At 42.3% G+C, this 18,165-nt stretch overlaps 1 protein-coding gene and 1 long non-coding RNA gene across 2 annotated transcripts in view; one reads left to right on the top strand and one right to left on the bottom strand.

The window, feature by feature from the left end:
• Positions 1 to 8: 8 nt before the first annotated feature.
• On the bottom strand, positions 9 to 13,936 carry TCP11 (t-complex 11). The gene is given in 11 exon segments (XM_083509230.1): positions 9 to 660; positions 3,307 to 3,470; positions 3,993 to 4,177; positions 4,491 to 4,711; positions 5,614 to 5,750; positions 6,790 to 7,010; positions 8,991 to 9,111; positions 9,810 to 9,942; positions 11,676 to 11,818; positions 13,615 to 13,828; positions 13,831 to 13,936. Coding segments are annotated over 11 exon segments (1,860 nt in total). The 5' UTR covers positions 13,922 to 13,936; the 3' UTR covers positions 9 to 430.
• A 27-nt stretch (positions 13,937 to 13,963) lies between these two features.
• Positions 13,964 to 18,165, top strand: part of LOC310709542 — a 28,836-nt gene continuing 24,634 nt past the window's right edge. Inside the window, exons 1-2 of the long non-coding RNA XR_014527570.1 lie at positions 13,964 to 14,103; positions 14,228 to 14,304. This is a non-coding gene — a long non-coding RNA (uncharacterized lncRNA). The remainder of the gene's footprint in view (positions 14,104 to 14,227; positions 14,305 to 18,165) is intronic.

Raw genomic sequence — 18,165 nt, 5'->3', positions numbered from 1 at the left:
TCTCTCTGTATGGGTTGATGTGGTATACTGGTCTGTATTGTTTATTAACAAGGCTTAATCCTGAATATGCTTGTATATCTAGTTTCACCGAAATGAATTACCTTCTACATTAACGGCTACAAGATCCAGTCCCTAGTTTTGCCCTTCCCATTTGATGGAAAATGCACCAGCTAGTCTAAAAACACAAGACAACATTCTGAGCTGTTTAAAGGTTTACTGCGGCAAACTTGGCATTGTCAGTTGGTATTTATGTAACTGTATCCCACAGCTTCAATAGCCCAGCTGTATGAGTGCTTTAGGTATCACAGCACAGAGCAGGACAGCTGCTCACTTGATTGCAGTGGACTTTGAGCCAAAGCACAGTCTGAACAATTGCCAGTTTTTTTCTCCCCCTCTCCCTGCCGTTGTGTGTGCTGCTTGTTTTAGATTGTTAATGGGAATCTGTCCCTGCTTCAGATTTTCGCTCTGGAAGCAGCAATTTCTTCAGTATCCCTGAGTAGTAGGGACCAAACACCTGTCTGTTGTGATGAATCAAACTGCCAAACCTCTGGCCCACTTCCAGTAATTCTTCTTGAATAGGAGCAAGGCCTTGGGGTAGATTCTTAGCGTTCTGGCCACCAGGATACAAACAAAGCCTAAGATAAGTTTGGATCCGTTGCTCTGTAGGAATTAAAACAGATTTAGAAAAAGACCTGATTCCTGTAACTTATTCATGTTAGGGCTCCCTAGTTAACTGAAAAATCACAAGGCAGATAGGATAATAAAGGGTGAAAGGACAGGAATAGAACTTTTCATAGAAACAAATGGGTGGTGTTGTACAAAATCAATATACAGATGTTGTTGATATGCAATTAAGATATCCATTGTGACTGCAGTATTCATTTAATCACAGTGGCATGTAAATGGCCTCTTGTATGCAATTTTACATGAGGTGTATCATTAATGCCAGTATGTGATTGTGATGTGATTATTATTTATTAAATTTGGACACCACCCTTAATCAAACTTCACAAGCCCGTTCAACATAAAAATACAAAATGAGAACACAAAATACATAACAAGAATAAAAACACACCATTAAACCCCTCCCACAAACACATTTAAAAGGCCATAGAATGTTCAATCAACGAAAGGCCTGGTTATAGAAAAGCATTTTCAGCTGGTGCCTAAAGATAAGTAATGAAGATGCCAGGCAAGCCTCCCAAGGAAGGGTGTTCCACAAACAGAGTCACCACAGAAAAGGCCCATTCTTGTGTTGCCACCCTCCAGGCCTCTCATGGAGGGGGCACTCAAAAAAGGGGCTCAGATTATCATTGCAAGGGTCAGGTTGCGGAGAGGGGTCCTTGAGATATTGTGATCCTGAGCCGTTTAAGATTTTATAGGTCAAAAACAGCACTTCGAATTGGACCTGGAAACCAAGTGGCAGACAGGGCTGTCTTGCCCATAGGCGCTAGGGGTGCGGGGCACCCGGGCTCTCAGGGGCGCCAGGTCGAGAATCCGGGGCCTGAGAGTTGAGTCTGGGGAAGAGTCCATCCGTCGGAGTGCCGTGACGGGCTCTTCTGCTGCGGGCAGCTCTGTGCCACGAGTTCAGGGGCAACTGAGCCAGCGAGATGCTGAGGCGGCCGGCCAGCTCTGCCCTCCTGCGCACCTGGGACTGGACAACTTGGGGGGGGGCGCCGGGCAAATCTTTGCACCCTGGTACCGCATATGCTTATGACAGCCCTGCAGACAGTGCTGTCCGGTCAGGATTGGAGTTGAACTGCTCAGACTGCCCTGCCTGGTGAACAACCTGATCACCAAATTCTGCAACAGCTGAAGTTTCCAAACCATCTTCAGAGGCAGCCCAATGTATAATGCTTTGCAGTAATCTAACCTAGAGGTTACCAGAGCAACAGACTACAAAAGAGGCTATCTGTGTTCAGATAGGGGAGCAGCTGGGCTACCAGCCAAAGCTGATGGAAGGCACTTTGCACCACCAAGGCCACCTGAGCCTCAAGCAACAGCAATGGATCCAGAAGTACCTCCAAGCTGTGTACCCACTCCTTCAGAGAGGGTGTAATCCCATCAAGCAGGCCACCAATCTAGGGAACCAGCTAATAATAGTGCCTTAATCTTATCTGGATTGAGCATCAGTATATTGGCTCTCATCCAGTCCATTACTGAGACAACAGGCCAGCGAATCCACAGTGACACCTGCAGATGTAGAGAAGTAGAGCTGTGTGTCATCAGCACATCACTGACAACATACTCCAAAACTACGGATGACTCCCACACAGCAATTTCATGCAAATGTTAAACAGCATGGGGGATATAATCAAACCCTAAGGAACCCAGCAGTGAAGGCTCCATGGGGCTGAAGACCACTCCACAAGCATTACCCTCTGGAAACAACTATCCAAGCAGGACCAGAAACACTGAAAAGCAGTGCCACCCACCCCTATCTCAGACTGCCGTTTCAGAATAATACCAAGGTCAATAGTATCTCAAGGATAATCAACATTTCCCTGTCTTTCACTTAACAGAGATCATCATACCGGGCGACCAAAGCTGTTTCTGTGCCAAAACTGGACCTAAACCTCAATTGAAATGGATCTAGAAAATCAGTTTCCTCTGAAAGTGCCTGGATATGGTCTGCAACCACCTACTCAAAAACTCTGCTAAAGAAGGGGCTATTGGCCAGTAATTAGATTTTCCAAATCCGGGGAAAGTTTCTTGAGGAGTAGCACTACTTCCTTCAAGCAGGCAGGGCCACCCCATTTCACAAGGAGGCATTTATCACCTCCCAGACCAAGCCAACTGTCCCCCCTGCTAGTTTTTATCAGCCAAGAGGGGCAAGGGTTCAGCGTGCAACTGGCCACCCTGACCGATCCAAGCACCTTGTGCACATCCTCGAGTCTTAAGTGAAGCATCCAACATAACAAGACTAGACAGTGCTCTGGAAAACTTTCATTTGCCACAGTTAAGGTCCCAGTGGATGCAAGCGATTTTATCCTCAAAATAATTTGCAAACAAGTCACAGTGAGCTACCAATGGTTCTTTCACCTCCTTTGGGGCAGACTGTAAAAAGCCCTGTACTACCTAGAATAACTGCTGGACAACACAATGAGAATGCAGTGGAGCCATGTAGTATATTATATGATACTAACATATATATTGTCACAGGTGATTCCAGGGTAAAACACAACAATATATGAAATGCACTATAACAAAAAATTGCAGTTAAAATATGGTAATGCAATACACACTCTGCCTTTTCATACTCAAGTGTGATATTGCATTAAAAATATGCAAAAACTCATGACTCACCAATTAGAATCCGTACTGCATTGTCCTTCTCTGCAAGACTCGTGAGTTGGCCTTTAAGTGAAGCAGCCTTGTCAGTGCTGAGAACAGGATACCCCAACTGCAGGAGACTGCTATTAACTTCCTCATGCATTTGATTGCTGATATCCATTAAAACATCTTCTAACCTAAGCCACACAGAGATGGGGCCATGTTAATCTGACAGCTCTTTGAAATTGAACTTTAGATATGCATGATAGCAGAGAAGTGGTCAACCTGCTGTAATCCTATAGAATTAAGTCTTAAAAAACAAACCTTGCCTGAAGTAGGCAACAACTAGCCTGCAATATTTATGAAGTAACCTCCTCTCAGTCCCCTTGACAGAGAAGCTATATGAGCAGTTGTGCCCCTAGTTTGGCTTATACTGAACTCCTGTTCAGTCCTCTGCCTTTTTCTCTCTGCTATATTATAGTTACAACATACAATTTATTTATGCCTCAAGTGAAGTGGGCATGCTTTCTCCATGAATAAGAATAGGAGACAACCTTCATCAAAAGGACTGACACAGGTTCTCACTGCCTGTTCATAAATAGCATGAAGAGGCATTAGATTAACTCTGGATTTTCTAGGTGCCCACAAGCAGCCTACATGAGGCTGGGCTTGGGTGAGTATCTCTCCTGCCTTCAACACCAATAATATAAAAACATTACCTTGTGTCAGGAAGTCCTTCCAGAAGGGCTTTTATTACCCGTTTTAGCCTATCTACACATCCTGGTGAGCTGAACACTCCACTTCCACATGTACTGCTGCTCACTAGTAGGACTGCAGCAATAATGGCTAGCTGATTCACTTTCATCTGAAGGGCATCCAAGCGGGCTTTGTCCATCAACATAGTCTGCAAAGAAATAACAGTATAAACCATTGGGTTACTAAGCAGATTTCTTTAGCACTTGAAATGAATCTTATGCTACTGGAGTAAAAGGAAATATGCCCAAGCTAAACTGGTACATCCCCTGCTACTGAAGGCTGTGGATTGTTGTGTGGGGAACGAACAGACAGAAAATGGGTCATTGCATTTCTGTGTTTTGCTGCCTCACTCGTAGCCAACTAGTGTGCCGCAATGTGGACTTATAGTGTTATCTTAAGACCCCTGTTTCTGAAAATGAATTAGCATGGCTATTATTTCTGACTCATAAGGTGCCTTTTACCTCAGGATATTCTCTTCCAGGCTCCCAATGCAGCAAGTCCATGTATGCTTGGTTTAGCACAGCTGTGGGACTATGGACAGAAAACACTTCTCTAGCAGCTGGAGAGGAGGGTGGAACAGATGATCCTTTGGTCTCAGAGGTGGATGAGGAGGGTAGCAGATCAGAGGTTGATATTTCAGCTGCTGCCTTGCGCAACCACTCAGTTGTGCAAGTGAGGCCACCTAAAGTGTAACATTAGAGAAATGGAGGTTTGGAGGAAAAAACAAGAAGTGTAGGCTGGTCCTTTCTCGTGTTTATTTGCACCTTACTGGCAACAAATAATCATTGCATTTTGCCCTTTTCTTAAATAAATAACATGGTAAAAAAAAAAAAAACACTAGTGAAAAGTTAAGAGTAAAACAGTTCTTAATGAGGGCACATTTATGGAAGCTAACAGGAAATTAAAACTGCAAAAAGGGAGGTGGTTAATCAAATATTGTCCCTTTTACTTATAGTAGTCCTCAGGTATGACTTTGCGCTAGATTTCATGAGTACATAACATTTGTTTTCATTAGGAGCACCCCAGGGGCTCACTTGCTTCTCCCTCCACCTTCTCTCACATAAATATTCTCTTCTCTCCAAAACTGAAGCGAGTGATGGGAGAGGTACTGTTACCATTACATTACCTACATTTTTACTAACCAAAACTAGCACTAAAACAGTTTGCCACAATTCTGGTTTTTTATTATTTATTTTATAATTTTTATGCTGCTAAATAAAAAAAGAGAATATTCTCAAAACTGTGTTCATGAAATCAAAATTAAAAACATAATGAAAATACCAATGCAACACCAGTCATAATTACCATTAAAATGGATGAGGGGTGCCCATCTCAGAAGAGGGGAAACCATAAAACGTACAGTATCCCCTCAAACTCCATATCATAATTTGGCAAGCAGAGAATCTATGTGGTAACAGAAATAGAGGAAAAGTTCTATCTTCCAGAAAAGGTATAAACTGGGATTTTAAAACTTAAACGTTTCCTCTTGTGCTTAAGAAGTGCCTTGGATGTGGTTGTGGCATGTGTTAACCCTCTGCTCTAGTCTGCACCAGAGACTATTTTACAATCATATTTGATACATACCTGGTAGCTTCTTCAGGAGCTCCTGGAATTTTTTCCTTTCATACTCAACAGAGTGCTCTTGGAGATGGGGTCGAAGGCTTTGTATGGTAAAATTTACCATATCCATTTTCATTAGATTCAGAACTCTGAAGATCTCTCTACCATAGGCAACAGGAACAAAGTAAACATTTAACTACCCAGTCTAGGAAATCATACTAAAGAGCAAAAACCAAACCTGTTACCACTGATGGATGAGCTTCTTTAGACTACTATGGTGATCACAGAAATAGTGTAGCATAAACAGAAGCACAACTCAGAAAGAGGAAGATGCTATTCCCAGGTATACCAAAGCAAAATTTGATTAGACTTTTTTAAAAAATTACTCAATAGCTAAGGAGACATAGTGCTGTGCCACAGAGCAATTACATATTAAAAGCTTGTCTCAGAATTTAGATTTAGTTCTACCTTGCAGTACAGGTTTGAAAGGCATGACCATTTGGTCTTTGTAATCTGTGATTCTCTGTCTTTTTGGTTATAATGCTAATTCAGTGCTATGTGCAGTAGCAGCAGCAAGCATGACAATGAGGAGACTGTAGGCTTTCACTTTCTCTGTTAAATTAACTAGAGTTTCTTTATATCCACACTGGGGGAAAGGTGTGGGGGTTTTGGTTGGGGCAAACTATAGTTTGTTCAAACAAGTCAGATTCAGGTTGGTTTATGACTCTGGCTTTTTAACAAACTAACCAAATTTCTTTCATGGACAAGAAAAGAAACACGGTTACAGTTGTGCCAAAGGAAGAGATGGAAGTAAGGAATATGTGAGTCTCTGGCTTGCTGCTGCTTGTGTATACCACAATAAACTGTGCTTTATGGGTTACATCCTAACCTACTGTATGACATGTTTCAGTGATGAAGACAATGGTCTGAATATTTATTTACCCCTGCAATTGTTAAGGAAAGCCAAATGATGAATTTAAAATTATTTATTTCCATCACACACACACACACACACACACACAGAGCTATGAAATGATAGGTGATTTATAAAACTGATTTATAAAATCAAATCCCAAGGAGATCAAATAACAGATGTTGTACTCCCAGGGTAGCAAAATGATGCATCTTCCTTTTGGATAGATTCAGTAAAGGATATATTACTTTTAGAAAATTACCTTTGTCCAAGCCAATGGTGCCCACCTGAGCAAATGAACTGGGTCTGCCATGACTCGTAGTCTCTGTATCTCCTCATCTCTAACAGGTGCACAGAGCATTGCCATTGTACCTAAGATGTAAGCGGTGAGGTTGGGGATATCTAAAGCACCATGCTCGGCCTCCTGTTTTATCAGCTCCATGTCCAGAGTTTCTTCAATCTGACTTTGCAGACGATGTTGTCGGGGCAGGAGCAAGGACAGTAGGGTCTACATAAGAATAAAGTGTTGCCATTTTTAATAACCTTATTGATTTTCATTTGCTATGTTCAAAACCCTATAAGACTATAACCGAATACAGCCATACCTCTTGTTACGTTTGCTTCAGGTTGCGTGCTTTCAGGTTGCGTCCTGCGGCGACCCAGAAGTACCGGAAAGGGTTGCTTCCAGGTTTCGCCGCTTGAGCATGCGCAGACGCGCAAAATGACATCACGCGCATGCGCAGAAGTGGCAAATTGCGACCCGCGTACACGCGGGTTGTGTTCTGCTCATGTTGCAAATGGGGCTCCGGAACGGATCCCGTTCACAACCAGAGGTACCACTGTAAAGTAAAAAACAGAACAAGTCCATATATATGGATTTTATAAACAAAACTAATGTTATACAAATAGGTATACCAAGTTTTCTCATGTCATATGTATATCACAAAAATAGCATAATAAATGTGCAAAAGTATCTACAACATATGTTTCATTATTAGTGGTCAATGTATGAGTTCTTGGTTTATGAACTGGTTTAAACAATTAGGAGGAAGAAGAAGGGAGGAAGCGGGGAAGTGGGGAGGGGTTGGGTGGCTATGCTTCTATTATCCTACTTAGCATGTGCGAGGGGTTGTGTCAGCGTTACTTGAATGGGTTCTTTTACTATTCACATGCTGTATTTCCTTGGTGGTGAGAGAGGTTGGGTGTGGCTTAGGGTGTGGTTGGTTGTTTTTGGTTGGCTGTAGTGAGAATTGTTTTTGTGTGTGAGTGATGTGTGTGTATTTTTGAATCAGGTTAGCCAGATTGATTTGTATGCTGTCGGGGGATTCGTGTTGTTGTCTTCTTGGGCTGTGTGAGTGATAAATGGGAACCAAACCAGGGTGAAAGTGTCTTCTTCTATTTGTCCCCGTGTCAGTTTCAGTTTATTGGTTAGTTTTTCTAATAAGGTTGTTTCCCATACTATTTGATACCATTGGTCCATGCTTACTCCTGACAGGTCTCTCCAGTGTCTGGCTATGATGTTTCTCGCTGATGAGAGTAGGTGGGTTATGAGCTAGAACAAGTCCCTATATAAAACAAAAGCCGTTCTGGATACAACAACACATTCAGCTCAGACAAACTTATACTGAATGCATAAATAAATCTTATAGCTTCTCAAACAGAAAGTTAAGGTGGAAGCATACATAGTAAAAAATCAAAAGAATTTTAAACCTTGCAATTGTCCAATAAAATAGAATATAGTTTGGAAACCAAGCCCACTGTCCTGTCCCTTGCAACAAGAAAAATGTTTTTCTACAAGCAAACGTTCAAACTGATTGCAAACCTGAAGTTTGAGAACATACACAATTGGGAACAGTTACACAGCTATAGCAGCTACATAGCTTAATCACTAATCACAGCTTGAAGTGTGCATGGGAAGGAATAGTGAGTGGTTTCACAATTTTCCAGACTACCTTGCTTTTGCACATGGCTAACCAGAGACAATAATTATGAATGGCTGGCTGTACTTTTGCTATGGGCGCAAGTGTGAATAACACGGCAGAAAAATATGGAGGGCGGGGGGGAACCCAACCCATGTTTGTCAGCCTGATTGCACATAACTGTGTGACAAATATTAGCAAGTGGGATGTCTAGAAAAATATTTGCCTACTATAGGCAAATGACAGTCTATAAATCTTAAAGTCTTAAATTCTCAAGCAATATTAGGGCTGCTATATGTCACAGATATTATCAGGATTTCAAAGGTGGAATTGACATCCGGGGGTGGGGCGGTCTTCCTTTAAAAAGCTCAATACCTTTCAATACGTCTTGGTTTTTACTTTTTGAAATATGGCAACCCTAAGCAACATTAGTTACTGGTTTTGGAAATCTCACTTTTTCTTCTTTACATATGACCACATATATTGTTAACGTAACAATTTATTTATCACAAAGGTCAAGCTGTGTATGCTATAAATAATGAAGTCTCAAACATACACAAACATCTCACCTCTTTGATTTCTTGTAGTAGCCTGATAGCATGGGAATAGTCTGGTGGCGTTTTGGAGAGCTGTTCTCTCAGAATGTCCCAAAAAGCTTTATGCAATGTCTCTTTCACTCTGCTTTCCAAACTGTGAGTCAAAAACAGTTGCTATTAACATATTTCCACTTACATTTGATATGAATGTTCCATAGTGAAGCCTTGGATATTTGTTTTTTGAATCAGGGACCCCTGACAGTTAAAGTTCAGTTGCGGACGACTCTGGGGTTGCGGCGCTCATCTCACTTTACTGGCCGAGGGTGCCGGCATACAGCTTCCGGGTCATGTGCCAGCATGACTAAGCTGCTTCTGGCGAACCAGAGCAGTGCACAGAAATGCCGTTTACTTTCCCACCGGAGGGGTACCTATTTATCTAGTTGCACTTCGTGCTTTCAAACTGCTAAGTTGGCAGGAGCAGGGACTGAGCAACGGGAGCTCACCCCGCCACGAGGATTTGAACCGCCGACCTTCTGATCGGCAAGTCCTAGGCTCTGTGGTTTAACCCACAGCGCCACCCGCTCACTCACTCTCAATTGAGCAGTTAAACAGGACATCTTGGACGGAGATCACTTTGGGCAAGACATGTAAGAAAATGTGTATGTACAAACACAATACACCATTTTTAAAAAAGCTTGTGAAAAATCAATAAATAAGTTTTTTTAATTAAAAAAGATTACACAATTAATCTTTCTTAATTTTTCAAATCCAAATCCTTTACCAACAATATCCTTCTAGATTTAACAGGAAACTAAAATAAAACCAGGAAATAACCAGGAAAATAAAACCTACCTGCTTGGTAAGAAATTCACCTCTTGCAATTTGAAGTCATGGTTTACTACAATTTCATGTGCTATGGTCATTTTCGAGACTTCATTGGCTGTTTCCATGAGTTCTGACACAGAAAGAATTTGGGGAGGACTGGCTGCATAAAAATAAAACAGAACGGCACTTCGTTTACCCATCAAAGGGGGAAAGAATATTTATATAGGAAAGGAAAATGCAACTATTTATTTTAGAGTAGACCAGTGTAAAAAGACATGCACTATTTGTAACCCACCAAGGCAATATCAACCATGTATTTTTGATACATACTGTTTTTGCAGTCCTAGGCAAATTATAAAAACAGGGTTGTCTATATACTACTTGGTAGCTCATAAGTTGTGAAGGCCTGAATTAAATCACCCAATTTACTATGAATGTTCTTAAAAACAGAAAGGGGGGGGGTTCCCCAGCATCACTTGCAAAATCATGAAACTTGCAAAAAGGAATGTGCCACTCCCAACTGGATGTCATAAATACATTGCTTGACAGTTGCTGCCACTTACGAATACTTGTCTGGATGTACCAATAGTATGGGGCAGCACCAAGGCTTAGTAGTGGAGCAAAGCTTAGCATAAAGAAGATTCCATGTTCAATTCCTAGTGCCTTCATTGAAAAAGAAGTTCATGTAGCAATGACTGTGAAACACCCCAGTCAGAGAACTCTGAAGCCAGTCAGAGCAGCAAGTACTGAGCTAGATGAAACAATGAGTCAGCTCATTATAATGCAGCTTGTTCAAATGTCAAATCCCCAATATATTAAATTTGTATTCCAACCTTAATTTGAGGATCACAGGGTGCTTTACTATATAAAAACACAAAAAGTACATAACATGGTAACAAAAACAATACCCCCACTCAGTCTGGATAGGAAATTTAAATAAAGCAACTCCCTCTCTTCAACTCTCAAGTCTGTTCTGATGCTGCCCTGGGTACCCAGGTGGCCACAGCTGGGTGAGACCAACTCTACCCTGCTCACCCACGCAAGTCTCAGTAATACAGACCAGATAAGCCTCCTCATCCACAATCAGATCATGGATGAGAGAGATCTTATTCAGAGCCAACCTGGCATGCAGCAGCAGCAGTCCCAAAGGCTGGCTGATAGGACAAGTGCAATTCCCCAATTATATTATCTCGCTTGATAATAATGTGGAAAATAATGACAATAACTTTGGCTCTTCTAATACATATTAAGCTTTGTTGTTTTGCAATTTAAATTCAAATTATTTTTCAGCATATTATTTTTTGAATGTGTGAAAAGTAAACAAGACACTGCTTCACATTTGCCCCAAACTCTTTGTTAATCCCCTTTTGTATACAGGCATCCCTCCACTTATGCATGTTCTACTTGATTGTGACATGTATACGCACAGCACTGGGAAATAATTAAATGATTCAATTCATACCTGGAAATGGCAGGAGAGAGCTGGAAAGTCCTTGTGGCTCGCAAGGAGACCCTCCCCAGAGCCCAAAAAGGATGTTATTGAGGGCAGAGGAAGCCCTGAAGAGCCTGGAAGCGCAGCAGGGATGTGCAGGCTAGAGCAGCAGTAGCCACTTTCCTAAACGTCCTCCAGCCTCCTGCTGGTCCCAGAGCTTCAGTTCTAGTTGTGGGTATTTTTTGATACGGTATTTTTGGTATGGATGAAGAGTAGCAGAGAGCATTTAAAGGGTGTTTAGAGAGTGTTCCCCACTTTATGTGATTTCACTCATGTGCTTGGGGTCCCAGAATGTAACCACCATGTAAGTGGGGAGTTGCCTGTAATTTATCTTGAGTTGGCAATTTTGCTCTAAATATAAATGACACATATTTTTTTCTAGCAATCATAATTGGACATACAAGGTGGGGTGTCAGGAGGGCAGAGGCTAGGCATGTCTCCGCCATGGCTGTCTTCATGGTCCCTTACTTTTCTAGGATTACAGTCTATGTTCTGAGAGTCACTGCTGTCACTTGAGGTGGTTTTAGGATTAGGCATCTTGTTCCTAGTAGAAAACATAGCAGTAACAAAATGTTGAGATGAACTATCAGATCAACTTCTAAATGCTGTGAGATATCAGTTTTAATGCACCCAGGTTTGGCAAATGGCTATTGAAAATGTACTCCTTCCTATAACAAGTGGTCACCGTTAACTCAATATATCTTGGCAGTTAATTTTATTATTTGTACCACAAATATGTAACAGTCTACTTTTTAGCCTGTCCCTGTGCTCCACTCCCTCATGTGTACCATTTAAGTTGCTTTGAGATGCTTTTGTAAAGCAACTGATAAGCTTCATAAAGCATTTAGCATGTCTGCCTGGGAAAATGAGTTTTGTTCACCAGTAGAATCTAGACACATGCAAAAAATGTTGTGAAAATGCTTTTTAAAAGATGTTTTCAAAAATGTATTGCATTTGCCATATCTCACCTTCACCATCTAATGTCACATTTGTATAATGCACTTTAACGTAAAGGTACCCCTGCCCGTACGGGCCAGTCTTGACAGACTCTAGGGTTGTGTGCTCATCTCACTCTAGAGGCTGGGAGCCAGCGCTGTCCGCAGACACTTCCGGGTCACGTGGCCAGCGTGACGAAGCTGCTCTGGCGAACCGGCACCAGAGCAGCACACGGAAACACCGTTTACCTTCCCGCTATAAAGCGGTACCTATTTATCTACTTGCATTTAAGGGTGCTTTCGAACTGCTAGGTGGGCAGGAGCTGGGACCTAACGACGGGAGCTCACCCCGCCGCGGGGATTCGAACCGCCGACCATGCAATCTGCAAGTCCTAGGCACCGAGGTTTTACCCACAGCGCCACCCGCGTGCACTTTACAACACACTTAAAATGTTTTATTTGCAGCTGTATAGTTGAGTCCACCATTACTTGCCTACTTGCCACTCCCTTTAGTTTTTATTTTATTTTATAAAGCTGTACATACACATGTATGGGAGGGGGATGTAAACAGTGGGACCAAAGGCCACGAAATGCAAGGAGTGTCATACTTTGCTTCCCTACAACCTGATTAATTCCTTCTGATTTGATTGCACAAAGTTCATGGAATACCATATATGACTTTTGTTTGTTTACCAAGCATTCATTCGGATTTGTATGTAGAGATGTTACATTGTTAAGAAATATCCCACTTTCACACACATTTTCCTGATACGTAGTTTCCTTAGCTCAAAAAATTCCAGTGCGGGGAGGTTTGTTGTGGTATGCAATTGTATCCCACTTGCAAAATAGCAATTGTCTAGAAGTAGCCATAATAGACCGACCCTTGCAGTTTGTCTCATTTATATTTTTTTTAAGGCATCTATGAGCACTTCCAAACTGCCACTGTTTTAGAGTGGGATTCAATCATACAGGAAACTTCCAAATGACCTGTGAAATGTTATTCTTGCTTTGTTTGCAGAGATTAGTTGAGATCAGCTATTCAATAAACGAAAGGGAACCCTTAACCCTAACTAGCCCTTCTTGTGCCCCAAAACTATTTTATATTCGCAGTAGTTACAAGGAGGGGTTATTTTTAGCTGTCCCTATTTCATCTGTAAGCCGCCTTGAGCTCCTGTCAGGGGAGAAAGGCGGCGCATAAACACTAAAATTATTAATAATAATAATAATAATTCGCTGGCCCACATAAATTTTCATAAACGGGATATGGGTGGGAAGCCGCAGGGCGGGCGGCGAGCGTCTCCCTCCGTCTCCGCCCGGCGTCTGCGTGCCGAGTGAGGGGGACAAGCAAGCGCGCAAGAGCGTCATGGGCGAAGGGCGAGCGGCCAAGGACTGGGCGCTCCCTCACCTTCCCCGGGGAGGTGCTGGGGAAAGACGAGGCAGGGCAGGTGACCGGGCGGCGGTGGTAAAGGGAGAGAGGGCAGCACGGCCGGTGTTCTCTGGCCGCCTCCAAACAGCCGCCGCCGCCGCTTCTAGGGAGCCCGTTGGTGTTACCGCCCCTTCCTCCTCCTCCGGCAGATTCAAACTGGATGGAACCAAACACCTGCCGGCAGCGGGGTGGGTGGGGCAAGGTGTCGCGCCCCACAAAACCAAGAGAGGGCGCAAATGAGGAAAAACCCGATGTCTTCCTGTAAAGCAAAAGTGTATTTTGTCATGTGCAGGATGAAACTGAAACTTTTCTCTCCCAAGGTTTGAGTAGACCTTGACTACTCTCCCTTATTTCCCTCCCTTAAATGGGTTGTTCCATGCCTGGCCGTTGACGCGCATCCCTGAGGACCGAACCAATTGTCACAGAAATGAGAAGACATACACTACCCCAAATTAACATCCGTTAACGGTAATATTCCCCCGAAATTAGATAACTATCAGAATTTATTATTATAAGTTATCTAATCTAATTTTTCCCCACACTGCTGTTGGAATAGATGTCCACTTATTATAATCTATCTCCCCTCTCTCAGCATTAATGGGATACTCCTGAAAGAGGCTGCACAATTGGCATATCAGAGGAGAGGATAACAGCGCCACCTAGTTTTAGGTGAGGCATAAATACTGTAGTGCGAAAGAGTTGCGATGGGCTACAAGCATTGGAGGTTTATCGGCTGTGTGTTAAAGGTATTTAAAAACTGCATGTAGAACCTGCCCAGGTCGAAATTACCCATGTTATTCAATTCAACAATGTAAGCAACAACAACAACAATCCTAATCTTCTCTCTGATAAATTGTGGAAATGCTGTAACAGGCATGGTGGGAGCATGGGAGACTTATGACTGGCTCTCAATGTTTTAATTGCAAACCCTTTCTAATTATTTTTGAAATACCAAAATTAGAACGTCACGAATGTAGCACACCTGTCCAAGTGATAATTCCACTGTGGAGGCCCTTGAGAACATACCCTTATTGCAACAAAAGTGCTGTTTTACACTTATTCAACCAAGTGAAAAGTGTGACTTCATCTCCTGCTAGCTGAAAAACCCAACAGACACAATCAAGCTAAAGTTCAGCACATACAATACTGAACTGATTTCTGTGGGATAGAATTAAGAAGGTGCTCCCAGTACAATGATTTAGGCCTAAATACCCTTGACTTTGGCTTGACTGCTCAATCTGCTTCCATGTTGTTTCATTCATTTTACAGTGGTACCTCGGGTTACATACGCTTCGGGTTACAGACTCCGCTAACCCAGAAATAGTGCTTCAGGTTAAGAACTTTGCTTCAGGATGAGAACAGAAATCGTGTTCCGGCGGCACAGCGGCAGCAGGAGGCCCCATTAGCTAAAGTGGTGCTTCAGGTTAAGAACAATTTCAGGTTAAGTATGGACCTCCGGAACGAATTAAGTACTTAACCCGAGGTGCCACTGTATTGCACTCAGTGGTGTAGTGGAGCAGGAACAAGCAACTCCACTTGCTTTACAGCAGGGATGATGATGTCATCTCCTGGGGTGCCTTTTGGCAATCCTCCGCATGCTAAATACGCAAACATTTATGAGAAAGAAACCTTCCAAATAAACGCAGCAGAGGAAGAGAAGGGTTACATTAGCATGCATGGCTAATGATTAAACTGCCACTTCTATTTTGAAAAATCCCCTTGTTATGAGATAACAACATGTCACAAAATAGCAAGCAAACTTTTGAGTTCACAAGAACACTTAATCATGTTGGATGTCAAATAAGGTAATATTTCTGGGTTAGCGGAGTCTGTAACCTGAAGGGTATGTAACCTGAGGTACCACTGTAAAGCAAAGTGGGGGGGAATGCTGGTTTCTGATGGTATCTTAGAGAAGGGAGCTTCGTGCATTGCTTCCTGCTTTGCTAGTTCCAGTTCTGACTGTCTCAGCCTCAGTGGTGGGGCAAAGAGCAACCACTCCATAGAGTGCCTTCCATAATGATCTGGAAGTGGGGCAAATAACAATATCCAGGTCAGGGCTGGTCCTGACACAAGCTGGTAGCTTGATATCAACTGATATATTATATTGTCCACATGACTTGGAAAGCTGTCTGTGGACAAATGCCGGCCTCCTCGCCCTGAAAGCTGCCATGAGTACCCCATAGAAAAATTCAACTGAACTTGGTAACTGTCCAGGGTCCTTTACCTTTACCTATTATATTATGTAGTATGCATGGGATCTTGTAAAGCTTTATTAAGTTGCAAGTACTAAACATGGAAGCATCAAATATTAAGAGAAATGTTGGAAGTGTTGCTGTTAGAGCAGAGATTGCCATCATTTCACACATGGTTCTATTTTACTCTTGTCTTAAAGAAATGCAGTTGTAACGTGACTTGTATTTTGGTCGATGCAGCATAAATTTGGGGAATCTTCATAATTTCTACACATTCCAGCAGATGGCAGCAACTGTTTCAGTATATGATATAATACAGCCTATTTAAAACAGAGGTTTAGCCACTTGGCTGACTCCAGATTGCCACAAGAGGGATTCAAGTGCACACTGGAAGGTTAGATTTGCACAGTTAAAGTGGATTAATGGGTTCTGTCACCCTAGCACAACAAACCAAAATTTTAAAAGAATCAGCTTTAATTTTTATTTTTTGTAAATGGTTTTGATTGGTTTTCATAAATGTATAGCGAAATTTAAGCATACAATTAAATCTAAGCATACAGTCATACCACCCCCCCATACCACCTCCCCAAACTTTTTGAAGTTTGGAAATGATGGGGAAATGGATCATAGAATCATTGAAAAGTACATTGAAAATGCATTGAAATGTGTGGGATGAACAATTAACCAACGGAATGATATCTGAATACCTCATGAACAAATCAGGATTAATGCAGGATGGGTGTTCATTGTTGTAAAACCATCCTGCAAAAAAAATCAAAACAAATGCTCAATGAAATCCAGACATAATTTAACCTTTCTGTCTGCTTTGTGTAAGCAAATGAGGATGTGTGTTCATTAAACAAGTCATCTAGAGAGGGCTAGAGAAGATTCAAACTATGGCTAAGAAATTGTTCCCCTGAAGAATATGTGGTTTACTTGACACCATGTGATGTGGCTTCTTTGCTTAAGTAATTTGAGTTTCTCTTACTAAATTGACTTCCTACCTAAAGACCTCTGCACTTAGTCCTTCCTGCTATCTGCATATTGCATACTATAATTTGACTTGATCATAGACTTCATTCTTCTATTATATGGTTAATCTACCAGGAATGCCTCCGTGCAGTGGGATGGTCTATGTTCCTTAATCCTTTATCAGTGCTGCCCTTTCTTTGATTCTGTAATCGGGAACCTTCCTTTATATACCAGTATGTTGAAAGCAAGCCTGAAGGTTTATCCATACGTCTAGCTTTCCTTCTAATCATCTAATTGGGTTTCGCACAGGCCCCATTACAATTGTGCGGGAACATAATGGCATCAAAAGAAATGCTAATCACACCGTTGAAAATCTGGTTCCACTCCTTCAATTTCTCCTTGTTTCTCCTTCTCCCCCACCCCCCCCCCTGTATGTGCTATATAATTTTCCTTTGAAAAAGACATAACTCAGCAATCTGCTGACACTCCCAAGTCTCTCTCCTCAGCCCTCTACAATGCAACTCATAGATGGAACTCACAAATCATTTGGAAGCTATTCCTTGGTTGAGCAGAGCTGGAGCTGAACAAAAGGAGGTCACCCCATCCCAGTCCCCTCACCCTCTGTGGAATGGCAGGAATTTCTCCACACTCTATAGTCTGGGGGAGTAATGGCATCGGTGGATGGCTGATTGTTTTTACATCTAAAGCCTGTGCAAGGCCCCAGCTTAGCGCCTGTCAACTGCGGGGGTATTAACCCTAGATCTCTCAGAGTTAATAGAAATCCTGAATACTAGGGAGACAATGGAGGAGGCAGTGGCCCTGCCCTTTATTTTACGAACAGTTTTCCTTTGAGTTGAAAAGAAATGCCGGCTGGCTGAGCATTAATCTTGCTCACCTGATACCAGGAACATGTTCTGGTAGGTTCTTGAGGGTCTCTCTCTACCTTCATCAGTTTTGCTTCAATTTATTTCCTGATATAGACCACTTATTTAATATACCAATCTGAATAAGATGGTTTCAAAAAATGGGTTGGACTCAGACTAACCACTGGAGGACTTTTGCTAACTGCTAAAAGGCAGAAGAGAGAGGAGGAGATTTTCAGCGTTACCTCCTTCCTCCCGCAGCCTCTTGTGTCACAGTGTCCCCCACTGAAATTTGCACCAGGAGGTTGGTGGATCCTCAATAACAGGTTGAGAGGTGGCATGGGACTGCAGGGTAGGGAAATGGTAAAAAATGGTCTCCTCCTCCTTCTGCACGCAGGAGCATCCATTTAGTAGAGCACGAACCTCCCCTAGATCAGAATCTGCAAATGGAAGTTGCCAGTCTGGTCATGGAGGGAAAACTCTAGCTCCAACTCACCTTTCAT

The sequence above is a fragment of the Podarcis liolepis genome (assembly GCF_965112155.1).
Source record: "Podarcis liolepis genome assembly, chromosome: 6".
Taxonomy (NCBI): Eukaryota; Metazoa; Chordata; class Lepidosauria; order Squamata; family Lacertidae; genus Podarcis; species Podarcis liolepis.
This window is presented reverse-complemented; position numbering and strand designations above follow the sequence as displayed.